At 29.8% G+C, this 24,342-nt stretch overlaps 9 protein-coding genes across 10 annotated transcripts; 4 read left to right on the plus strand and 5 right to left on the minus strand.

Annotated features, from left to right (window-relative positions):
* Positions 1 to 844: 844 nt before the first annotated feature.
* LOC124499198 (copia protein) lies at positions 845 to 5,028 on the minus strand. The gene has a single exon (XM_075731621.1). It carries the CDS (start codon positions 4,849 to 4,851, stop codon positions 964 to 966), a length of 3,888 nt encoding a protein of 1,295 aa, XP_075587736.1. The 5' UTR covers positions 4,852 to 5,028; the 3' UTR covers positions 845 to 963.
* Positions 5,029 to 6,703: 1,675 nt separating this feature from the next.
* Positions 6,704 to 9,800, plus strand: LOC124493918 (angiotensin-converting enzyme). Of its 2 annotated transcripts, XM_075731802.1 has the most exons (6): positions 7,111 to 7,592; positions 7,664 to 7,823; positions 7,896 to 8,362; positions 8,440 to 8,567; positions 8,646 to 9,478; positions 9,542 to 9,800. In XM_075731802.1, exons 1-6 carry the CDS (start codon positions 7,362 to 7,364, stop codon positions 9,667 to 9,669), a joined length of 1,947 nt encoding a protein of 648 aa, XP_075587917.1. In that variant the 5' UTR covers positions 7,111 to 7,361; the 3' UTR covers positions 9,670 to 9,800. The 2 variants fall into 2 exon arrangements, with proteins under 2 accessions (XP_046912997.2, XP_075587917.1); XM_047057041.2 differs by having other exon boundaries at positions 6,704 to 7,592; positions 7,664 to 8,362.
* Positions 9,801 to 9,832: 32 nt separating this feature from the next.
* Positions 9,833 to 10,601, minus strand: LOC142597584 (uncharacterized). The gene has a single exon (XM_075731805.1). The coding sequence runs from the start codon at positions 10,433 to 10,435 to the stop codon at positions 9,833 to 9,835; it is 603 nt and encodes a 200-aa protein (XP_075587920.1). The 5' UTR covers positions 10,436 to 10,601.
* A 132-nt stretch (positions 10,602 to 10,733) lies between these two features.
* LOC124493922 (2-aminomuconic semialdehyde dehydrogenase) lies at positions 10,734 to 12,537 on the plus strand. Its single transcript, XM_075731804.1, has 3 exons — positions 10,734 to 10,815; positions 10,908 to 11,142; positions 11,207 to 12,537. Exons 2-3 carry the CDS (start codon positions 10,967 to 10,969, stop codon positions 12,489 to 12,491), a joined length of 1,461 nt encoding a protein of 486 aa, XP_075587919.1. The 5' UTR covers positions 10,734 to 10,815; positions 10,908 to 10,966; the 3' UTR covers positions 12,492 to 12,537.
* Agxt (Alanine-glyoxylate aminotransferase) lies at positions 12,438 to 13,937 on the minus strand. The gene is made up of 2 exons (XM_047057046.2): positions 13,637 to 13,937; positions 12,438 to 13,563 (listed from the first exon to the last, which is right to left on the minus strand). Exons 1-2 carry the CDS (start codon positions 13,826 to 13,828, stop codon positions 12,520 to 12,522), a joined length of 1,236 nt encoding a protein of 411 aa, XP_046913002.2. The 5' UTR covers positions 13,829 to 13,937; the 3' UTR covers positions 12,438 to 12,519.
* A 5-nt stretch (positions 13,938 to 13,942) lies between these two features.
* On the plus strand, positions 13,943 to 16,552 carry LOC124493920 (sterol O-acyltransferase 1-like). Its single transcript, XM_047057042.2, has 5 exons — positions 13,943 to 14,535; positions 14,614 to 15,067; positions 15,120 to 15,822; positions 15,910 to 16,061; positions 16,147 to 16,552. Exons 1-5 carry the CDS (start codon positions 14,417 to 14,419, stop codon positions 16,204 to 16,206), a joined length of 1,488 nt encoding a protein of 495 aa, XP_046912998.2. The 5' UTR covers positions 13,943 to 14,416; the 3' UTR covers positions 16,207 to 16,552.
* Positions 16,553 to 17,423: 871 nt separating this feature from the next.
* On the plus strand, positions 17,424 to 19,455 carry LOC124493921 (sterol O-acyltransferase 1-like). The gene is made up of 5 exons (XM_075731803.1): positions 17,424 to 17,693; positions 17,748 to 18,201; positions 18,257 to 18,956; positions 19,044 to 19,201; positions 19,269 to 19,455. The coding sequence occupies exons 1-5, from the start codon at positions 17,569 to 17,571 to the stop codon at positions 19,326 to 19,328; spliced, it is 1,497 nt and encodes a 498-aa protein (XP_075587918.1). The 5' UTR covers positions 17,424 to 17,568; the 3' UTR covers positions 19,329 to 19,455.
* A 121-nt stretch (positions 19,456 to 19,576) lies between these two features.
* Positions 19,577 to 21,853, minus strand: LOC124493577 (sterol O-acyltransferase 1-like). The gene is made up of 5 exons (XM_047056675.2): positions 21,560 to 21,853; positions 21,054 to 21,480; positions 20,292 to 20,988; positions 20,085 to 20,218; positions 19,577 to 19,937 (listed from the first exon to the last, which is right to left on the minus strand). The coding sequence occupies exons 1-5, from the start codon at positions 21,673 to 21,675 to the stop codon at positions 19,878 to 19,880; spliced, it is 1,434 nt and encodes a 477-aa protein (XP_046912631.2). The 5' UTR covers positions 21,676 to 21,853; the 3' UTR covers positions 19,577 to 19,877.
* A 286-nt stretch (positions 21,854 to 22,139) lies between these two features.
* On the minus strand, positions 22,140 to 24,116 carry LOC124493923 (sterol O-acyltransferase 1-like). The gene is given in 6 exon segments (XM_047057045.2): positions 22,140 to 22,271; positions 22,342 to 22,478; positions 22,548 to 22,852; positions 22,854 to 23,245; positions 23,311 to 23,737; positions 23,793 to 24,116. Coding segments are annotated over 6 exon segments (1,419 nt in total). The 5' UTR covers positions 23,894 to 24,116; the 3' UTR covers positions 22,140 to 22,214.
* Between the last annotated feature and the right edge of the window lie 226 nt (positions 24,117 to 24,342).

The following is a 24,342-nucleotide window of genomic DNA, read 5'->3' on the forward strand; positions in this document are numbered from 1 at the left end:
ATGTTGAAATTTGAGCAATTTCAAACGGAAATAAACAAAGAAAAATTGAATTGAAAACAAAACAAAAAATAAACGAACGAACCAAAGTCAACCCAAAAAAAAAAAATTACCCGGGCCCTTACTATATATCCATTTGATGTGTGCGTGTGTGTGACGATGATGATGACGAAAAAAAACCAACGAACAAACATGTCGTCAGGTCATACACACACACACACACACACACACACACACACGTCATTCAATTGAAAAAAAAACTTAACCAAAGAAAAATATAAAACTGGGTCATAGCGTAGGAGGATATTCATTGGATGCTGTTGCTGTGTTGTTGTCGGTTGATCTATCTCATCTCTCATCTGCTCAATAGTATTTGGTATCTGCTTCTTCTTCTTTTTCTTTTTTTTTCTTTTTCTTCTTGATTTCACATTCGTTATGGAGAAAAAAAAGCCAATATTTTTAGACTTTTTTTTTGATTTATATCAGTTTTCTACTTCTCATGTAGATTGTTTTTTTTCTGGTTTTGTTTCACATAGTAACAAATCATCATCGTCGTATATTTGTTGCCAATTTTCATTCATTCATTTATTCAGGAATATTTTTCAGTCTTCAAAGACATTTGATTCGAATTTCTTCATCGTCATTTGTATTTCTAAAGAATATTTGTACAAAAAAAAAAAAAACACAGAACTCAACTAATTGATACATTGAGAATATTGAAACAGGGATGAATATTTGTTTCAACAAAAAAAAAAGTACGATTCTACATTTAAATTGTTATCTGGAAAATAAAATCTATAATCCAATGAAAAATCATTTTAAGCTGTATAGTTGTCACAAAGAGTTGCTGATTCAAAACTAAAACTTTATTAATAATAAATGTTCAACAAACAATGAAAATACAATACATGGAAATCATTCATATATGCAGTGATTAAGAAAATATATATTAATTATGTTTTTATATTAACACTCCCCCAAAAACATAATTAATTTACAAAAATGTTTAAATGATGAAATGGATAATGCTTTTGTAAATATATCAGCCATTTGATTGCTAGATTCTATCCATTCCACAGTTAATTCTTCATTTTGAGACATTTGACGGATTAAATGATACTTCAAATTTATATGTCGTAATCGCGAAGAAATACAATCGGCGACAATCGTTGCTACTGTTGACTGATTATCGATAAACAATGTTGGTACATTAATTTCAATGTTGACAATAGAACAAATGTTCTTTACAAATTTCACATCTTTACAACATTGAGCAGCAGCAATAAATTCACTTTCACAGGTGTTATCTACAACACATCGTTGTTGTTTCGATTTCCATATAATTGGTCCATTTAACCAGACCAAATAACCAGTTGTAGATTTACGATTTTCTCGATCACCACCAAGATCAGCATCGGAATAAGCACGGAACGATAAAGATGAAGAACCACCAAATTTTAGCTTATAATCAATAGTACCTTTTAAATAACGAAAAATACGTTTGACAATTTTAATTGTTGTACTATTTGGCTTTTCCAAAAATTTGCTACAATAAGAAACAGCAAATAAAATATCCGGTCTAGTCTTCACTGCCACATATAGTAGACTTCCGACTGCCTGACGATATGGATAGTTTTCAATTACATCTGAAAAAGTTTCATTTAAAGATCCAGAAACAATTGGTGATGGTACAGATTTACAATTTGATAACCCAAATTGATCCAATTTTTGCTTGATATATTTCGATTGATCCAAATAGATTATCTTCTCAGTACGATTTCGTACATATTTAATGCCAAGAAAAGTGCAATCATTTACGATATTAATTTTGAATTTGGATTTCAGAAAACCATAAACGGTCAATAAATCTACTTTGTTAATTGATGCTACAAAACCATCATCGACATACAGGATAAGTAAAATTAATCGATTTTCAATACGTTTAAAGTACAAACAATTATCCAATGCACAATTCACAAAACCAAATTCAGTAATTGCATTATGAAATCGTTCATTCCAGGCACGTGGTGCTTGCTTCAATCCATAAAGACCACGATTCAATTTCCACACTCGACCAGATCCATCATCATAGCCACATGGTTGATACATGAAAATATCTTCTTTTAGAAGACCATTTAGGAATGCAGTAGTGAAATCAAATTGTAATAATTCCATATCATATGATGCCACAATACTAAAAAACCATCGAACCACATCAAACGAAATAACCGGTGCATATGTATCAAAATAATCAACATTATGTTGTTGTTGAAAACCACGAGCGACTAAACGCGCTTTGTAACGCCCATCGCTTTTGATACGATATATCCATTTTGATGTAATAACAGGATTGTTATTCGGTGGATCAACTAATGTGAATGTTTTATTTTCAATCAATGAATTCATCTCACTGGTCATAGCTTGAAACCACTTCATAGATTCCTCTGAATCTACAGCATCATCAAACGTTAGTGGCTCAGTACCAGCTGCAACGACACCAATTACATTTCGAGGTCGTAAAGAATTCAATCGTTCTTGATTAACTTCATATGTTTTATTTTGAGACCCCAATGGTCTCCCCCGTCTCGGTACATCATCATCACCATCACCAGAAGCATCTTCATCTTGATCATCATCATTCTTTTCAGCAACCAAACTAGTAGATGGTTCAGAAACAAAATTATCACCAGGAATTTCATATGCTACAGATCTGCATTTTGCTATTTCATCGAACTTGACAGCAGATATCAGATGGACTTCACGTTTATTCGGTAGATAGCATCGATAAATATGGTCACCTTGATAACCAACCATATAAACATCAGTGGCTTTTGATTCAAATTTGCCAACTTTATCATCATTCAATGCTTTACCATAGCTACCAAAAACAATAAGATTGTTGACGTTTGCCTTTTTGTTGAACCATTCATTATATGGGACTACATTTTTATAATTCATTGTACGATTAAGTACATACACAGTACAATTCACTGCTTCATCCCACAAAAATTTTGGCAAACCACTTGAAACCAAGATCGATGTTGCATGTTCATTGATGTTTCGTACATGACGTTCGGCTAAACCATTTTGTTGAGATACACCAACACATGCAAATTGATGAGTGATACCATTGGATTCAACAAAATCACGAAATTTATTCGATGAAAATTCGGTGCCACGATCACTACGAATACACAATACATTATTACCAGTTTCAAGTTTAATCTGATTGACAATTTTAATAAATTTGTTGAAGAAATCACCACGATTTTTCAGAAATTCCACTTTAACGTATGATGTTTTCTCATCTACACAGATCAAATAATATTTGTTGCCATGAATTGAACGATCTGTATAGCCAGCTATGTCAATATGAATTGATTCACCAGATTTAGCATACGACAATTTTTCAGTTGAACGATGTGGAACATCAGTAATTTTTCCATCACTACACGCATTACAGAAACCAACATTATCAGAACAAATGGTTGATAAACCATCCACAATTTTCGATTTAGCCATTCTGATAATTGTATTTTTGTTTACATGACAAAAACGTTCATGCAATAATGCTAAATCAACAGATGATGATGACAACAATGATACATTCGTAGATGAAGTACTATTCGATGACTTGACACGAATTGGTAAATAATACAAATTATTTAATTCTGATGATCGATAACCGGTAAGAAAACATTTTCCAGATTTAATGATCGAAATTTTACCACTGCTGAATGTTACCAATAAATTTTCATTACTACGTTCCAATTGGCCAATAGATATTAAATTGAAATTTTGATTTGCCAAAGCCACGTTTCGAATTAAAACATCGTGCCATACAGAACCAGTATGCAATTGACAATCAAGATCACCATATCCAACGATTTTAATTTGACCACCAGCAGTTTTAAATGATTCATTACAAGAACGGAAATTGATGAGCCACTCACGTTTATTAACGACATGCGATGATGCACCAGAATCAGCATAGAATCGATCAGTAATCATCATATCAGATTCTTTTGCAATAGTCAAAACAGCATTTCCCGTAACAAACTTTGATCTTGTATTACCATCGTCATTATTATTATTGTTGGAATTGCCATTATTGTTGTTATTGTTATTGCCATTTTTCTTTTCATTAATAAACTTGTAACATTTCTTTTTAATGTGGCCCAATCTATTGCAATAATGACACTTTATATTTTTCTTTTTGTCATTAGTCGTCGTTGTCAATGTAACCGATTTATTTAACGCATCATTTGAATGTTTAGCAATAGAAATACCAGAATCCCGATCTTTGATTCTTTGGCGCAACAATGATTCGATTTTCACCAATTTTAAATCAATATCACCATGATCCATATTGAATTCTGACATTACTCGAACTTGGCCCACAATATCTTGATGTTCTGGTGGTAAAATGGCCAAAACACGTTGACACATGTCAACTTCGTCCAGTTCACTTCCTAAAGCCTTCAACTTGGAATTTATATCTCGGATTTTGCCAAAAAACGAAAGTTGATCATCAAATTTAATGGTATGAAAATCACCTTTTAAGGCCATGATGCTAGCTGATTTAGAACCTTCGTATTTTCTACGTAATAAATCTAGCATTTCTTCTGGATTGTGGCTACTCATAACAAGATTAGCATCTTCCTCTGTTAAGGTTCCCAAAATAATAGCCATAGCACGACCAGATTCAGCTAATTCATCAGGATTTACAGCCAATGTGCCGGTACAATATTTCCAGATTTTAAGTGACATCATTGTCAGCTCAACGGAACGGTACCAAAGATTCCAATTTTTGGAAAGTTTCGGAATGGGTACCACAGAAGCAAAATGGTTCATTTTTAAACAATAGTTGACAATTATTCAACAACAGTTTAACAAAAAGAAACACAAAACAAAATTTGAGCAATTTGGAAAAAACAACAGATGCAAAAATTTTATAACAGCACAAAATTTTAATGTAGAAAATCAAGCATGGCAGGACCCATAACCTGTCACAAAGAGTTGCTGATTCAAAACTAAAACTTTATTAATAATAAATGTTCAACAAACAATGAAAATACAATACATGGAAATCATTCATATATGCAGTGATTAAGAAAATATATATTAATTATGTTTTTATATTAACAATAGTGGACACTATTATTGATGAGTATAATGATGAATTAATTGGTGGTGAATGTAGAATTTTATTTTATTTTTTTTTCTACAGAATTTCTTCATATTATTAACGTTTGATGATTCTATTTTTTTTCCTATTCATCGTTTTTTTTGTTCGATCAACTCTACAGCATTGTCTTCTTCTTTTTTTTCATTTATTTCTGTAAATGTTATTAGGTTATCATATTTATATATTATGAATACTGAATATGATGATTATTCATTGCATAGAATATGAGAAAGAAATAGGTGAGAAAAATATGATTTCTCATTGACACCACCCACACACCCACACACACACACCAAATGTTTGACAATTACCCTATTTAGTTACAATTTTCTCTCTCTGAGTGTGTGTGTGTGTGTGTGTTTGTTTACATGTTACATGTATTTCAATAAAAATGTAGGCGTCAGACATACAATAATGCCTAGAAATGGGAAAAAAAAACACGTCCATATGTAAAAGACCTAGTTTTTTTTTCTATGAGCTCACAAATCACAGATATCAAATGTAGTTTTTTTTCTGCTAGAGAAAATGTTTTTTTTTTTGTTGATTTTTTGCCAATAGAATCATATTTCACATTCGGTAATAATTCATATGATGATGATGATTAATCAAAGAAATCATTAATCAAATCATCATCGATTGATTAATGATTAAAACAAACAGAAATATCTATAGATGAAATGTAAATATGAAAGAAAAAAATACAAAAAGATTATCCAGATTTCGAGGTCGAAAAATTCATTTAATTCGATTGATTTATTGACTTATTGACTTGATACTAATTTCGATGACTTATTATTATTGATTTAATACGATATACAAAAAAAAACAGATTAACAGATTAAATCTTTGTTGTTTGTTTGAAAGAATATAAATAATCCTGTTGTATATTATTCATCAGAAATTCTTATTCAATTTCTTAGAAACAATGTGAAAAACAATATTATTCAAAAACAAAAAACAAAAACAAAAACAAGGCGCGAATAAATTTTTCAAATGAAAAACAATTGTTACCAGAATCTTGATAGATGGCAGCATTGTCGATATATAAAAAAAGACGAAGAATAACGAACATTTAGAAATTTTTTCTCTGTTGAAAAGAAATAAAAATTTTTTTTTTTATTTTTGAACTTTATTTATATTTCATCATTTCGTGCGTGTTGTTGATACATGTGACCATCATCATCATCATCATCATTTATATTTCATCCATTTATGTCACATGGTAACCACCACCACCACCACCACCATGATCATTTAATCAAATCGAATCGAATAAAACGAAACGAATTTGTAAATTTTGTTTCAATCAAGCAATCACATAAAAACTTTACATTGCTATTGCCACTAAATAATAATAATAATAATAATAAAACAAAATTTCAATCACTAGACAAACACACCAGGTACGTTTGATTGTATCAATGTGGATTAATTTAATATATCTTTTTCATCATTATTACCATTGCCACCACATCATCAGATCTTATAATCATCATTACCATATATTAAAATTTACATTATTATTATATGGTATATTGGTATATTATAATCATCATTGATGAATGTAAAATTATAATTTCATTACATTCATCATCATCATCATGTTTCATCGTTATTTTATAAACAAAAAAAAAAGCCATAAGCATAATGTTCGTATCCAGAAAATAGCAGACAAAAATCGCAGAGAAAAAAGCACCCATCAAAATGAAAATCAGTACAAGCAAGCAAGAAAGCAAAAACCATAAAAAAATGATTGATTGATGTTTTTATTTTAAATCTATGGATATTTCGTTTTCGTTTTCGTTTTCGTTTTCGTTTTGTTGTTGTTGTTGTTGTTGTTGTTGTTGTTGTTGTCATTATTATTATTATTGTCGGCCTCTTCATCATCTTGTGTTTTTTTTTGCTCTCTCTCTCTCTCTTTCTCTGTGGTAACTAAATAACTAAAACCACAGCGATCATCCTCATCATCATGACAGCAAATCAAACACAAAAATATATCCAATATACAATGATCATCATTCCACATAATCGTAATCTGGCCACATCGATTTTCGATTCAGATTTATTTGAAATCTTCACTCAACATTTCGATTTTTTTTTTTTGATTCGTTTTCAATTCATTTTTAATTGAATTTCATTTTTTTCTCTTCTTGTACTTCCTTATTTGGACTGAATAATGTGGGCATCATCATCATCATCACCATCATTATCATCACAATTTTCATGGATTCTATTGTCACTTTACATACTAGGTAGTACAACAACAATACAAATATTAAAATCTGAAGTAAATTATGATGAAATATTATTGGAAGAAAATGAAAAAATACGAAATGAACGACAAACTATCGTCAATGCTCATTGGAATCTTGAAACAAATATCACCGATTATAATGAAGAATATCTTGTAAGTTATTTGTCGCTATATGTCTTGAAATGATTTATTTTTTTCTCTATCTCTTTTGGATTTTTAATTAGACTAAAGTTAATAAAAAATATGATAATTTCCGCAAACGGCAATACAACACAATCAAACAATATCTTACTGATGAACATAAACGTAATATGACTGAAAGTCAATGGCGACAATTTGAACGATTAGGTTTTCTTGGATTCTCTGTACTTGGTGAAAATGAAGGTATTGAATTTAAAAATATACAAATTCAAATGGAAAAAATCTATAGCGTTGCAACTATTGAAATGGATGCAGGCCGGAATCTGTCATTAGAACCAGATTTAAATAAAATTTATGCCACATCAACCAATGAATCATTATTGAAAGATATTTGGATTAAATGGCGTGATCAAACTGGTAAAGAAATTCGAAAACATTTTATCAATTATATACGATTAGGTAATAAAGCGGCTAAAGAATTGGGCTATAAAAATATCGTCGATATTTGGATGTTTGATTGGGAAAATGGTGATGATATTAAACAACAAGTTGAACAAATTGTCAATGATTTGATGAAACTTTATGAAAAAATACATGCATATGTACGATATCATTTGGCAAAAAATTATAATGTATCAATGCCCATTGATGGAACAATACCGGCACATTTATTGGGAAATCTGTGGGGACAAACCTGGGGCAATCTATTGACAATTTTTCCATCAATGCAATTGAAACCAGATTTACCATCATTGGATAAGGAAATTAATGAAAAATTAAAGGTTTCCAGTTGTGTTTCATATATATATATAAAGTATATAGTTTGTTTTATTTAAGAAAATTTTTTCTTCCATAATAGAATTGGACCGTGAAACAAATGTTTGAAATGTCGGAGAAATTTTTCATCAGTCTTGGAATGAAAAATATGACTGATATATTTTGGGAAGAATCAATAATTGAAAAAAGAAATGATGTTGAAATGGTTTGGTAAGTCTTATTTTTTTATCAATGATGATCGTCATCATTTTTTTTTCTCTGAATAATTTCCATTACATCATTTCATAGTCATGCATCGGCTTGGGATATGTTTGTAATGCATGATTTTCGTATCAAACAATGTACAGAGAAAACATTAGAAGATCTGGTCACTGTTCATCATGAAATGGGACATATTCAATATTTTATGAACTATGAAGAAAGACCGACCGTTTATCGTGAAGGTGCTAATCCTGGATTTCATGAAGCCATTGGTGATTTAATGGCATTATCAGTAATAACGCCTGAACATTTAACCAAAGTTGGATTATTGGATAAATCACGGATTGAAAAAAATCTTGAAGATTTAAATCTTAATTATCTATTACGTGTTGCATTGGATAAAATTGCTTTTTTACCATTCGCTTTCGTAATGGACAAATGGCGATGGGATATATTCGATGATGATGATGATCAGGATAATGACGATAAACGTATTGATCACATGAATCGTCATTGGTGGGAATTACGATTAAAATATCAAGGAATATCACCACCAGTTAAACGTAGTGAAATTGATTTTGATCCTGGTTCTAAATATCATATACCAGCCGGTGTTGAATATGTACGATATTTTGTATCACATATATTGCAATTTCAATTCTATAAACATTTATGTCAAAATGTAACCGAAAAAAATAAACTCTATCAATGTGATTTTTATGAAAACAAAGAGGCTGGCCAACAATTGATCACAATGTTACAAAAAGGATCATCTGATCGTTGGCAAAATGTATTGAAAGATTTTATTGGCACATCAAAAATGAGTTCCGATGCACTTTATGAATATTTTGCACCATTAAATCAAACATTAACGGATTTTATTGTCAAAAATCAAATCAAAGTCGGTTGGGATGCAAAAGGTAACGTTTTTTAAAAAATTTTTTTTTTCAATTTCTAATCTTGTTTTCTATCCCCTCACATAGTTGATGATTATTTCATTGATGGACCTGATTCATCTTCTGCTTCTAAAACACAAATAGTGACCACAATGCAAATTTTCATCATAACAACAACAGCAACAACATTATTGTCAATATTTTTTATTATTTAAACAATTTGGACACAAACAAACAAACAAACAAAAAAAAATTTGGAAAATTTGAATTTGTATTACAATTATTGTTTTTTGGATTTGTAAATATAAAATAACATCATTGATGATTGATGATAATCACATGACACGAAGCGACGACGACGACAATTTTTTTTAAATATTAATCTTCTTCAACAAGAAACAAAAATTTTTTACAACCATCCATAGCTGATTGTAATTTTGTTGCTAAATCCTTTGATTGTTTTAAATCATCTTGTAGCTTGTTCATTGCTTGATTCATTATAATGAACTCTTGTTTCATCACTAATAATTCATCGATAAGATGGAGTACATGATCATCGGAAACATGTTCATCATCATTGATTTGAAGTTTAGCCAGAATCTGTTCGATCAATTTTTCTTTTTTCTCTTCCGATTCGATGGCTGATTGTAGTTTTGTGGCCACATCGATCAATTTTGTTTCCAGATGGTCATAAAGTTTTCGAAACAATTTGCCAAATTTTTCATTATTTTCTCTCAATACTTTATTTTCATCTTCCAATTTTTCAATATTTTCTTTTGCCGTTTTCAGATCAATATCTTTCGTAGCGTCAAAGAATTCAATTTCAGAGGATTTCTTGTCTTTTTCAACTTCTGTTGTCGATGATGATGATGATGATAAATTTTTATCAGCATTCAATTCATCCATTGTTTCTTCGGCCATTTTCAGTGATTGTTTCAATATTTCAATTTGATCGACCAGTTGATTGTTGGCAAATTCCATTTTTTTCGATTTTAATCATTCAATTGCCAAAATGATCTTCATTTAAATATTACCGAATTTGAACTGGTTTTTAAATTTTTGACATTCCAAACTTGCTTTTCATTTGCTTTTACGTTTGTTGTGATGAGTACATTTTTGAGGCCACTTTTACTGGCATTCCATTTTCGAATTGAATGTTTCAATTTTCTTCTTTTTTTTTGCTTTGTTTTGTTTTTGGTATTTCAAATATTTTTTTTTCGCACAATAATTTAAATCATTTCATTTGGAAATTTTTTCTGATTACAAAAACGATGACGTAATTTAATGGTGCTATTTTTGTTTCATTTTTTTCCCCCGAAAAAAAATGACATGATTATCATCATATCAATTATTTACATGTTGTAAGTAAAAGTCTGTCGTCTTCAATCTTATCATCATCAGCATTCATTCATTTATATTTTTTTTTATCATTGAATTGACATTGTCATCAAAGTTTTCAGCTTTAGTCGTAAATATTGGACAATTGCAGAAAAAAAAATCAACAAAACAAACATGTCATCATCGGTCACTATTATGATATCGAATTTTATCGATGGACAATTTATCGATAACCGTAATTCATTTGAATCATATAATCCATCCAATGGTAATGTTAATGCTTTAATGCCTGATTCAAATGAACAAGATGTTCGATTAGCTACCAATGCAGCATTGAAAGCATTTGAAATGTAATTATTATCTGTTTTTTTCTGGTCAAATGTCTTAAAAAATTAATTTTTTTTCCATTTTTAGCTGGTCCAAAACATCGGATAAATATCGAATTGAAATTCTTAATAAAATTGCCGATTTGATTGAGAAAAATCTTGATGAATTGGCTAAACTAGAAAGCGAAGATCAAGGCAAACCGTTGTGGCTTTCCAAATCAGTGGACATTCCAAGATCAGTTTTGAATTTTCGCCATTTTGCCAATTATTTGTCCTATCAATCTGATCATTCGATTGTCAATCATGATGCTGGAATCATTAATTACATTAGTAGACAACCAGTTGGTGTTGTTGGAATCATAACACCATGGAATTTACCGTTATATTTGTTGACATTTAAATTAGCACCTGCCATAGCATTTGGTAATACTGTTGTCGCTAAACCAAGTGAATTGACTTCTGTGACAGCATTTCGATTGTGTCAAATATTCACTGAGGCTGGATTACCAAATGGTGTGATCAATATGGTTTTTGGTTATGGAAACAAAGTTGGTGAAGCGATCGTAAAACATCCATCAATCAAATTGTTGTCATTCACTGGATCTACAATGACAGGACAAAAAATTGCACAACAAGCAGCACCATTATTCAAGCGACTTTCATTGGAAATGGGTGGTAAAAATGCGGCCATCATTTTTGATGATGTTGATCTTGAAAAATCAATGATGAATATTGCAAAATCGGTTTATTTCAATTCTGGACAAATATGTCTAGCAACAAGTCGAATTCTGGTCCATGACAATATCTATGAAGAATTTATTGAAAAATTCACAAAAATTTCCAATGAATTTATAGTTGGAGATCCATTTGAAAAGCATACCAAACTTGGACCAATGGTAAGTCGACAACATTGTGACAAGGTAATGAGATACATAGAATTGGCACGTAATACAACTACAGCCAGAATGACATATTTGGAGCCAAAAAATCCGAATAAAAATGGATATTATTGTGGGATAGCTATTGTTTCGGATGTCCAAATCGATTCACCATTGATGATAGAAGAAATTTTCGGTCCAGTAGTTTGTATTGTCAAATTTAAAGATGAACAAGAAGCAATCAAAATTGCTAATAATACAACATATGGTTTGTCAGCAACCGTTTGGACCAAATCATTGGATCGAATGCATCGTGTTAGTCATCAGATTGAAGCTGGAACCGTATGGGGTAATTGTTGGTTAGTTCGTAATCTGAACATGCCTTTCGGTGGTGTCAAACAATCCGGAATCGGTAATGAAAGTACAGATGATTCAAGAGAATTTTATACGAATAAAAAAACAATTTGTATTTTACTTGAAAAAAGTTTAAATTGAAAAAAAAACAAAACAAAACAAAAATAAATCAAAGATGTGCTTTGAATTTGTTACGTTGTTTTTGTATAGCTTCTTGTAGGCTTTCAATTGTTCGATCAATTTTTTCCAAATCAGCATTAACACCTAAATAACCGATACGCCAAAATTTCGGCACTTTCGGATCGGTAGCCAACAATGATCCTCCAATAAGAATATCATGTTTTTTGTACATAAATTGTATCACCCGATTTCCATCAATATCATCTGGTATCAATACAGATGTAATGCCAGCTAATCGATTATCCGATTCTTGTACGAGAAGTTTCAATCCAACATTCTGGATACGTTTTTCCAGATAATGTTTCGCTTTCTGATGACGTGCAATCACATTGGCCAGATCTTCATTGATTATTTCACGTATGGATGCTCGTAATCCATATAGTAGATTAATGGCTGGTGTATAATGATAGGTATGTACATCGTTGTTATCTAAACCCCATGCTTTAGCTACCAAATTAATGTCCATATAGAATGAAGATACAGGATATGTTTTCGAACGAGATTTGATTACTTCCGTAGCTTTATCACTAAAACTTATCAATGCAATGCCTGGTGGACCGGATAATGCTTTTTGACAACCCGAGAATACGACATCAATTTCTAGCTGATCCATTGCCAATGGTGTTGTACATAATGATACAACGGCATCGACAATCAATAAACAATCATAACGATGACAAAGCTGTCCAATACCGTGTAAATTTTGTACACAACCAAGACTTGAATCACCATGACAAACATACATTAAATTTGGTCGATATCTACGTAATGCATTCTCGATTTGTATCAAAGTAAAATTTTGGCCAAATTTTTCATTTCGTATAACGTGTGTATTGAAACCCATACGTTCGCCCATTGATGCTACTCTATTGCCCCAATATCCATGTACCAATGACAATAATGTTTGTCCTGGTTTCAACAGATTACAAATGGCTGTTTCCATTGCAATTGTTGCTGATCCAGTTATAGCAAATGTATATGAATTTTTCGTCTGAAATAGGTAACGTATTCCATTTTGAATATGATCTAAAAGCTACGCATGTATAAATTTTTTATTTAATAATTTACATACACACACACAGAGAGAAAATTTACAAATAACTAACCTGATAAAATTGTGGATCAGTATGTGATAATAATGGTAATGATAATGATTTTAAAACTTTTTGATTTAAATTTGTTGGTCCAGGTATCATTAATAGTTTTTCATTTGGATAGTAATCATTTTGAAAAGTTTTTTTAATCATCATCAATAAACATTCATGATCATCTGGTGTTTTTTCATTAAAACAATTCATTATACATACTCATATAATAATTTTTTTTATATTTCTACCCAATCTGTGTGTGTGTTTGTTTATTTGTTGTATCCAAAATCAAAATGATGATAATTGTAAATTTATCACAATCCTGAAAAGAAACACAAAAAAAAAAAATCTCCAAGTATTGCCAGATACAGAAATAGCGAATTTCGAATGTGATAAATTTGATGACCAACAATCAAAACAACAACAACAACAACATATACACACAGACTGAAATTTCGTAGGAAAATCAGCCGGATAAGATATATTGTGATAACTAGGGAAAAAAATTTTTTTCTGTAGAAATCACAACTCTAGAAAGGATCTTGACTTGTGTCAATATCAAATATCTTTTTTTTTTTTTTTTTTTGGCAATACTATAATCATTTATTTATGGTGGGCCAAAAAAGGAAAGGAAACAAAGGACATTTGTTGCAGTGTATTTTTCATATCATTCAATGTAGTGAATATTATTCATCAACACCATTTATATTTTAACTGTTCGGCCAGTGACATTATCATTTCAATTTGTTCTTTTTTACCAAGTTTTTTTTTGATTTTTTTGCCTGAAATCTCGAAATCATGGATAATAATATCGCGAATGGTGAAAATGGAAAAACCAATGCAACAACAACGAGAAGAAGAATGATTCCTGAAACTGGAAAAATTATTAAATTCCAACATAGAGAATCATTGTTGACGTATGTATTGTTTTTTTTCAAGATTTAAATTTTGTTTTTTTTACAATAAAAATTATTTTTTTTCCAATTTTCGCACAGACAAATGCTCAATAATAGCTCTCACATAAGAACGTTACATAATCTTATCACCGGGTTTGTGACGATATTCCTAGTGGCAACAATTGCCGACTACATAAAGCAACCTTCAAAATTCCGCGATGAATATGAAACATTTCTGTGGAACATTGCTGATTTCGGCCGATTTATTCAAATATGGCTGATAATGAATCTATCTGTAATTTGTTTACATTATCCATTGGTTTTACTGAATAATTTTTATCAATATCGATGGCTGATTAATAATCCAGAGAAAGATTTGGATCGGTTATTCGAAATGTACCAAAAACAGAAATATTCTGGATGGTTGCAACAAACGTTTTTGTACATAGCTTATGCACTAATATCATTTTTCGGTATATTTTTCTATTGTACAAATCGTTTAATAGTGCTGGATATCAAAATAACCGGATCATTTGCTGCACTAATGGAAATGGTAAGTTTTTTCTTAGCGATTGATAATTTTCATATATTTGTATCCTACACAGACACGACTTTTGATGAAATCACATTCATTTTTTATCGAGAAAAAAGATTTACAAATCGAAAAAGAAGAACTGGTCAAATTGATTGCACAAAAACGACAAAAGCATATCATTCAATCATTTTGGTCATCATCATCAAGAGCCAGATTTCGAAATTTAATTTATTATCTATTTTCGCCTACACTGATATATTCGGACCATTATCCACGAACAGAAAAAATCCGTTGGTCACGTGTATTGAATTTTGGCATTCAATTCATAGTGGCTTGTTTGATTTCATTTCTAATACTTTTTCGATTTGTTGTTGCAACTTTTTCCAAAACTGGTATAGAACCATTTCCATTGAATTTTAATTTTATTTATAAAATGTTGGCTTGTGGACTGGCTATATATCTGCTTTGTTTTCATGGATTTTTGCATACATGGCATAATTTCACTGCAGAATTGATTCGCTTTGCTGATCGTCATTATTATGACGATCATTGGAATACTACAAAATTAAAGGACTATTATCGTAAATGGAATCTTATCGTTCAACATTGGCTTTATGTTTATATATTCTTGCCGATTCATTTACGATTTCATAATCGAAATTTATCAAATTTTTCCGTCATTCTTGTTTCGGCCATAATGCATGAATATATTATTAATCTATCGTTACGATTTTTTATGCCACTCAATTTTCTGCTTTTTGCTGTTTTTGCACGTAAGTAGTATTTTTGGTTATTAAATTATCAATTATCGCTAATCGAAATAATTTTTTTTTGTTCTATTTTCTCTAATTGATTGATAGAAATGTTGTATTTCTTTCAAAAACTTGATAATGGTGATAAACAGGACAATTGGAAAAATATTATATTTCAAACCAATATATTCATTGGATGGAGTTTAGAAATTTTATTCTATTCATTAGAATGGTATTCAAGAATTAATTGTCCATTACAAGTAGGTTTTGTTGATCAAGTATTTCAGTTTTTTTTCCTGGTTGACATTAATTGATTTTTATCAATTTTTTTTTGTTCTCAAATAGGAACAATCCACAATCATTGAAAAAATTTCACCACGTTTCATACATTGTGTGAAATTCTAAAATGGAAATTATATGACGTGCATTGACAACATGTGACCAGTAGTTAATCATCATCAAACATACAAATTGGAAGACTAAAACTGTGGTCTTTGGCGGTGTGTATAAAATATTGTAGTGTATTGTCAATGTCTCGTGTTCAGTGTTCTGTTCTGTTTTCTTGCCGTGTACAGTCCAACCAAAATCTTCATAAATCTGGTTTTATTTTATATTTTATAATGGATAAATCATCACAGCCGTAGCCATAGAAAAATATCAAAATCAAATCATCCATCATTTGTCCTTTTTAAATTATTTCTTTATACAATTAAACAAATTATTATTTAAAAATAAAAAATCTTCAAATCATCACTTGTTTACTGCTCTAGAAATATTTAAGTAAAAGAAAATTGTGATAGCAATTAAACCGTAAAACATTGTGAAAATCCATGATTTAAATATCAATATGTTTGATAATTGATTAATTGATTAATAAATGATGATTGACGTCTTGTTTTTTTTTTGTTTTTTTGTTCATATATATTAAAATTCAATGAATTATATTCTTTGTAGTTATTTTATCTGAAATAAAATGTAAACCAAAACAAAACCAGAAAAAAAGGAAAAAAATGTACGATAAAGTTTGATTACAATTTAATAATCGAATGATCAAATGATGAATAAATAAATTGACATCCACTATGAATGAAGAGGAGAAAAACAACGCGCGTGGTGATGATCATGTTTGGCGTTGTCGTTGTAGGAACCAGCGAGAAGCCGTGGGCTAAATAGGGCTATTATACTTTTTTCAGTTTTACTTAGAGATGCTTCACACTTTTCGCATTAAAAAAAAAAAATTCATCACTTATATCTGAGCCAAGATTGGGTCTATTTTGAGACCTTTCTTCTGTCTATGGTAGGTCGTGAATGAGTTAATAGAGAATAAAATCATATGATAACCACGTTGAAATAATTCTTCAACAGATTAATTTGATGACAAATAATCAAAACAACAACAACAAAAACAAAATATAAACAAACACACACGCAGAGAATGAAATTTCTTTAAAAAAATAACCTGATAAGAAATATTGTGATAACGAGAAAAAAATTTTTATATAGAAAATCACCACACTTTAAGGGATCCGGACTTTTATCTATTTTTTTCGAAAAAAACATCAATTTTTTTATTGATCAATAATTTATGGAAAAAATGAAAGAAAACAAAGAGCATTTGTTTCATAGTATTTGTCACATCATTCAATGCAGTGAATATTATTCATCATCAACACCATTTATATTTTAAATGTTCGTCCAGTGGCATTTTCATTTCAATTTGTTTTTTTTACTAAGTTGTTTTGATTTTTTGCCTGAAATCTCCAAATCATGGATAATAATATCACTATTGATAAAAATGGAAAAACCAATGCAATAACAACAACAACGAGAAGAAGAATGATTCCTGAAACTGGAAAAATTATCAAATTCCAACATCGAGAATCATTGTTGACGTATGTATTGTTTTTTTACAATAAAAATTATTTTTTTTTCTAATTTTTGCACAGACAAATGCTTGATAATAGCTCTCACATAAGAACTTTACATAATCTTATCATCACGTTTGTGATGATATTCCTAGTAGCAACAATTGGCGACTACATAAAACAACCTTCAAAATTCCGTGATGAATATGAAACATTTCTGTGGAACATTGCTGATTTCGGGCAATTTATTCAAATATGGCTGATAATGAATCTATCTGTAATTTGTTTACATTATCCATTGGTTTTACTGAATAATTTTCATCAATATCGATGGCTAATCAATAATCCAGAGAAAGATTTGGATCGGTTATTTGAAATGTATCAAAAACAAAAATATTCTGGATGGTTACAACAAACGTTTTTGTACATAGCCTATGCACTAATATCCTTTTTCGGTATATTTTACTATTGTACAAATCGTATAATAGTGCTGGATATCAAATTAACTGGATCATTTGCTGCACTAATGGAAATGGTAAGTTTTTTTTTCTTAGCGATTGATAATTTTCATATATTTGTATCCTACACAGTCACGATTTTTGATGAAATCTCATTCATTTTTTATCGAGAAAAAAGATTTACAAATAGAAAAAGAAGAACTGGTCAAATTGATTGCACAAAAACGACAAAAGCATATCATTCAATCATTTTGGTCATCATCATCAAGAGCCAGATTTCGAAATTTAATTTATTATCTATTTTCGCCTACACTGATATATTCAGACCATTATCCACGAACAGACAAAATTCGTTGGTCACGTGTTTTGAATTTTGGATTTCAATTCATTGTGGCTTGTTTAATGTTATTTCTAATAAGTTATCGATTTGTTGCAAATCTTTCAAGAACTGGTATTGAACCATTTCCATTGAATTTTTATTTTATGTATAAAATGTTGCTGTGTGGACTGGCTATATATCTGCTTTGTTTTCATATTTTTTTACATACATGGCATAATTTCACTGCAGAACTGATGCGCTTTGCTGATCGTCATTATTATGACGATCATTGGAATACTACAAAATTGAAGGACTATTATCGTAAATGGAATCTTATCGTTCAACATTGGCTTTATGTTTATATATTCTTGCCGATTCATTTACGATTTCAAAATCGAAATTTAGCAAATTTTTCCGTCATTCTTGTTTCGGCCATAATGCATGAATATATTATTAATCTATCGTTACGATTTTTTATGCCACTCAATTTTCTGCTTTTTGCTGTTTTTTCTCGTAAGTAGTATTTTTGGTGATTTGGATGAACAAAATTATTAATAATCGACATATTTTTGTTCTTCTTTTTTTCTAATTGATTGATAGAAATGTTGTATTTCTATCAAAAACGTAATAATGGTGATGATGATAAACATGACAATTGGAAAAATATTATATTTCAAACCAGTATATTCATTGGAATTAGTCTACAAATTTTATTGTATTCATTGGAATGGTATTCAAGAATTAATTGTCCATTACAAGTAGGTTTTGTTGACAAAATTTTTCAATTGTTTTTTCGTGAAGATTAATTGATTTTTTCTCAAATAGGAACAATCCACAATCATTGAAAAACTTTCACCACGTTTCATATATTGTGTGAAATTTTAAAATGGAAATATCTAAAAAAAAGAGATTGTGATGGCAGAAAAAAAACATTGCGAAAATCCATGATTCAAATATCGATATGTTTGATAATTGATTAATTGATTAATAAATTATGATTGACGTCTTGTTTTTTGTTTTTTTTGTTCATATATATTGAAATTCAATGAATTGTATTCTTTGTATCTTTTGTTATCTGAAATAAAATGAAAATCAAAACAAAATCGGAAAAAGAAAAAAAAATGTACGATAAAGTTTGATTACTATTTTATTATCGAATGATCAAATGATGAATAAAGATATTCTTTCATTATGGGTTTGCGTTTGCGATCAATGTTCCATATTTGGAAATTTGACCAAAAAAAAATGAGATAATTTTTTTTAACATTTTCATTTATTTTTATTCATTATATGTATCAATATGGGAAAACAGCAAAAAAAAACTGATGCAGCTGATTGTCGATGTGTCGGCATTGGCATTATGTTCAATGACAAATTGTTTTGATTAGAACGAAAAAAAAAATCTTCACTTAAATTTTCATTTTTAAAACAATTTTAAAATGTGACATAATTTATGAAACGAGGTAGAATATGTTTCAGTAATGACGATTTTTCCTTTTTTTTTCGAGAAAAAAAAACAATTAAAAATTAACATAATTACATAACAAGAGCTGGCGCGTTCTCTTAATTTGTTAATACAATGCAAGTACTTTTTCTGGGCTCAAGCGTCTTAGTGAATATATATATAGATTTTTCACTTACCGGTAATGGACAATTGGTTCTAACATTCCATTCCACTGTAACGATAGCCACCAGAATTGACCACATTGTCAATGATAACGGAAAAGATGTCATACCTTTGATCAAACCAAATTTTTCCAAGTAATACGTTATTTCTATTCAAAAGTAAAAAATGGAAATTGTTTGCGATTATAAAAATCATTATTATTACACATCACTTATACTTACGAGAACAGAAAAAAATAAATAAATTGATTGGAAAGAAAAAACGGAATGTAAAACCAATAATGTATTCATGCATCAAAGCTGATGTTGTGAAGACAGCCAAATTGGTCAATACACGATTATGAAATCGATTGTCGATAGGTATAAATATGTAAACATAAAGCCATTGTTGTACTACATGATTCCATTTTCGAAAATATTCTTGTGCTGATTTACTATTCCAAAAATCATCATAATAATGACGATCACCGAAACGTAAAAGTTCGGCCGTGAAATTATGATATGCATGGAAAAAAAAGTAAAAAAATATCCAATAAAAAATCAATCCATAAACGATAATTTGGTAAAACAATTTGAAATTGAGCCCGAGAGGTTCGATGCCAGTTTTTTTCAGATTGACAACAAAACCTTGATAAAGCACATAAAACGATAATAGAGCAGTTAAAATGAACTGTAGGCCAAAATTAATAGCACGAATCCATCGAATTTTTTCGGTTCGTGGGTAAGAATCCCGGTATAATAAAGTTGGTGCAAACAAGTAATAAATAAATTTCCGGAATCGAGCACGTGATGAAAGTGACCAAAAAGAACGGTAAATATTTTTATGCTCCTGGCTTATTAAACTTGCTAGTGTTTCTTTGCCGATGTTAAGATCTTTTTTTTCCACGAAAAATGAATGTGATTTCATCAAAAGTCGTGTCTTCAACGAGCAACAAGAGAATAATTGAAAAAATTGATTATGAATTTTGCAACCATAAAACTTACCATCTCCAACAACAGGCTAAATGAACCAGTCAATTTAATATCGTTAATTAACACGCTATAAGTACAATAAATGAGTATTCCAAAAATCGAAATACAACCATAGATGGTGTACAAAATGGTTCGATGTAAACATCCAGCATATTGTCTATCTTTTTCTGGATTATTGATCAATAACCATCGATATTGAAGAAAATTGTTGAATAAAACCAATGGATAATGTAAACCGAGTACAATCATATTCATCATTAACCATATTCGTATCACCGAGCCTAAATCGCTGACATTCCACAAAATTACTTCATAAATTTCTTCATATTTGGCTGGTTCTTTGATAATATCTTCAATTGTATAAAGCAGGAACACAATTACCAACATGACTATCATGTTGTGTATTGTACGTAAATTGGAGTCATTTTCAAGCAATTGTCTGGATTTTAATTGAATGAACCAAAAAAAAAATTATTATTACCGATAAAAGAATGAAAATTTTTTCTGTTCATTCTTACGTAACATAAGATTCACGATGTTTGAATTTGATGAATTTGTTTGTTTTTGAAACTTGTGCACCATCATCATCATCATTATTATTATTATTATTATTATGCATCGTATGTTCCACCATTATGTTAAATAATTCAGTCTATTATTGAATCATCAAATTCATCTATATGCAGAAAAAAAACATTTCATTTGTAATATACAAAACTAATGATCGAGCGATATTCATCGATTGCTGTTGATAAGGGCGAAATCAGGAAATTAAAACGAAAAAAAAACGAACACAAAGATCTTATGTTTATCATCATCATCATCATTAAAACATGTTTGTTTTTTCTGACATTGAATAAATTCAAAATGTTGTTTATGTTAAATTATTGCATGTGTAGAAAATTTGTGGCCACCAAAATTCATTAATATCACATACATATGTGATATAAGCTAATTATCACAGTAGTACGTGTACATGTTTTTTTTCTGGCGTTCACACACACACAAAAAACAAACACGATATACACGATTTGAAGTTGAAGGAAAATCGCAAAAAAAATCATTGATAATAATCAAATTGCAAAGAAATTGTGATGATTTAAAATTTAAATGTTTTATTTGATCAATATGTGTGTGATTCAAACATTGTGATTATGTGTGTGTGTGTGTGTGTTATAATTTCACGCAGTAAAATGAACGTGGCAAATTGATCCATGATTTTAAATGTTCCTATATATTTGTGATAATAATGGATGATTGTTTATTGAAATGTTTAGATTGGAATATAATTTTCACTTACAGGCAATGGACATTTAATCCTGGAATACCATTCGATTATAAAAATAGCCACCATAATTGACCAACTAACAATGGATTCAATGACGAAAGAATCCATTGTTTTAATAAAATTAAATTTTTCCATAAAATAGACGGATTCTATTCAAAGCAAAAGTGAATGTTTATAAAATATATTTAAATTATTGATGATAATCTAGTTACACTTACGAGTTAGAACTATCATGGCAATTAGATTGATTGGAAAGAAAAAACGTAATGTAAAACCGATAATGTATTCATGTGCCAAAGCTGATGTTATGAAGACAGCCAAATTGGTCAATACACGATTATGGAATCGATTATCGATAGGTATGAATATGTAAACATAAAGCCATTGTTGTACTACATGATTCCATTTTCGAAAATATTCTTGTGCTGATTTACTATTCCAAAAATCATCATAATAATGACGATCACCGAAACGTAAAAGTTCGGCAGTGAAATTAAGATATGCATGGAAAAAAAAGTAAAAAAACAGCCAATAAAGAATTATTCCATAGGCGATAATTTGGTAAAGCAATTTGAAATTGAGCACTAGTGGTTCGATGCCAGTTTTTTTCAGATTGACAACAAAACCTTGATACGTCAGATAACATTAATAGAACAGTTAAAATGAATTGTAGACCAAAATTAACAGCACAAATCCATCGAATTTTTTTGGTTCGTGGATAAGAATCACGGTATAACAAAGTTGGTGCAAACAAGTAATAAATAAATTTCCGGAATCGAGCACGTGATGAAAGTGACCAAAAAGAACGGTAAATATTTTTATGCTCCTGGCTTATTAAACTTGCTAGTGTTTCTTTGCCGATGTTAAGATCTTTTTTTTCCACGAAAAATGAATGTGATTTCATCAAAAGTCGTGTCTTCAACGAGCAACAAGAGAATAATTGAAAAAATTGATTATGAATTTTGCAACCATAAAACTTACCATCTCCAACAACAGGCTAAATGAACCAGTCAATTTAATATCGTTAATTAACACGCTATAAGTACAATAAATGAGTATTCCAAAAATCGAAATACAACCATAGATGGTGTACAAAATGGTTCGATGTAAACATCCAGCATATTGTCTATCTTTTTCTGGATTGTTGATCAATAACCATCGATATTGAAGAAAATTGTTGAATAAAACCAATGGATAATGTAAACAGAGTACAATCATATTCATCATTAACCATATTCGTATCACCGAGCCTAAATCGCTGACATTCCACAAAATTACTTCATAAATTTCTTCATATTTGGCTGGTTCTTTGATAATATCTTCAATTGTATAAAGCAGGAACACAATTACCAACATGACTATCATGTTGTGTATTGTACGTAAATTGGCATCATTTGCAAACATTTGTCTAACATTTAAAATGAAACAACAATGAATGACAAAAATTTATATAATTTTCTTACGTCAAGAGAGATTCACGATTTTTGAATCTGATGATTTTTTTTGTTGTCGTTGTTGTTGTTGTTGTTGTTGTCACCATCGGTTTATTTGTTTCATTATTCATCATTTCAGTGGTAAATTCCATGATGATGATGATGATGATCCATCCAATTTTTATTAACCTTAAATTTATTCAATGATGATTGAACGATGCGTTTTTTTAAAGTGCAAGTTTGCATGCAGTTTTTTTTTTTTTTGGTTTTTATCATCATATCTGAGCTTCATTACACATTCGTATTTTCTAAATTTTCAACTTATTCAAAAAAAATTTTTTTTCTTTTGCTTAGATTTAGAAAGATATAGATTCGATAGAGGGAAAAAGAAAGAGAGACAAAGACACATTGATTGATGTTTCATTTTTTTTTTTTAATCAAGTAATATAAATTTTGCGAGAAAAAAAATACTACCATTTTTTTTTGTTTATTTTAACGATTTACAAACGAAATTGATCGATGTATGTGTGTGTGTGTTTGGTGAAAATGGTTGATGGGGTAGTGGTTCATTTTTTTTTTT

This window comes from Dermatophagoides farinae, chromosome 6, assembly GCF_024713945.1.
Source record: "Dermatophagoides farinae isolate YC_2012a chromosome 6, ASM2471394v1, whole genome shotgun sequence".
NCBI lineage: Eukaryota > Metazoa > Arthropoda > Arachnida > Sarcoptiformes > Pyroglyphidae > Dermatophagoides > Dermatophagoides farinae.

Excerpts from the sequence above, each read along its gene's own strand:
- LOC124493922 (XM_075731804.1), top strand. The coding sequence starts at position 10,967 with ATGTCATCATCGGTCACTATTATGATATCGAATTTTATCGATGGACAA. Across the intron at positions 11,143-11,206 it reads GCATTGAAAGCATTTGAAAT|CTGGTCCAAAACATCGGATA; the intron begins GTAATTATTATC and ends TTCCATTTTTAG.
- Agxt (XM_047057046.2), bottom strand. The coding sequence starts at position 13,828 with ATGAATTGTTTTAATGAAAAAACACCAGATGATCATGAATGTTTATTG. Across the intron at positions 13,564-13,636 it reads CTGATCCACAATTTTATCAG|CTTTTAGATCATATTCAAAA; the intron begins GTTAGTTATTTG and ends ATACATGCGTAG.
- LOC124493921 (XM_075731803.1), top strand. The coding sequence starts at position 17,569 with ATGGATAATAATATCACTATTGATAAAAATGGAAAAACCAATGCAATA. Across the intron at positions 18,202-18,256 it reads TTGCTGCACTAATGGAAATG|TCACGATTTTTGATGAAATC; the intron begins GTAAGTTTTTTT and ends TATCCTACACAG. Across the intron at positions 18,957-19,043 it reads GCTTTTTGCTGTTTTTTCTC|AAATGTTGTATTTCTATCAA; the intron begins GTAAGTAGTATT and ends ATTGATTGATAG.
- LOC124493918 (XM_047057041.2), top strand. The coding sequence starts at position 7,362 with ATGTGGGCATCATCATCATCATCACCATCATTATCATCACAATTTTCA. Across the intron at positions 8,568-8,645 it reads AATGATGTTGAAATGGTTTG|TCATGCATCGGCTTGGGATA; the intron begins GTAAGTCTTATT and ends ATCATTTCATAG. Across the intron at positions 9,479-9,541 it reads AGTCGGTTGGGATGCAAAAG|TTGATGATTATTTCATTGAT; the intron begins GTAACGTTTTTT and ends CCCCTCACATAG.
- LOC124493920 (XM_047057042.2), top strand. The coding sequence starts at position 14,417 with ATGGATAATAATATCGCGAATGGTGAAAATGGAAAAACCAATGCAACA. Across the intron at positions 15,068-15,119 it reads TTGCTGCACTAATGGAAATG|ACACGACTTTTGATGAAATC; the intron begins GTAAGTTTTTTC and ends TATCCTACACAG. Across the intron at positions 16,062-16,146 it reads GAATTAATTGTCCATTACAA|GAACAATCCACAATCATTGA; the intron begins GTAGGTTTTGTT and ends GTTCTCAAATAG.
- LOC124499198 (XM_075731621.1), bottom strand. The coding sequence starts at position 4,851 with ATGAACCATTTTGCTTCTGTGGTACCCATTCCGAAACTTTCCAAAAAT.
- LOC142597584 (XM_075731805.1), bottom strand. The coding sequence starts at position 10,435 with ATGGAATTTGCCAACAATCAACTGGTCGATCAAATTGAAATATTGAAA.
- LOC124493577 (XM_047056675.2), bottom strand. The coding sequence starts at position 21,675 with ATGGTGGAACATACGATGCATAATAATAATAATAATAATAATGATGAT. Across the intron at positions 20,989-21,053 it reads TTAGCCTGTTGTTGGAGATG|ACACGACTTTTGATGAAATC; the intron begins GTAAGTTTTATG and ends TGCTCGTTGAAG. Across the intron at positions 19,938-20,084 it reads GAACCAATTGTCCATTACCG|GAAAAATCGTCATTACTGAA; the intron begins GTAAGTGAAAAA and ends CGAAAAAAAAAG.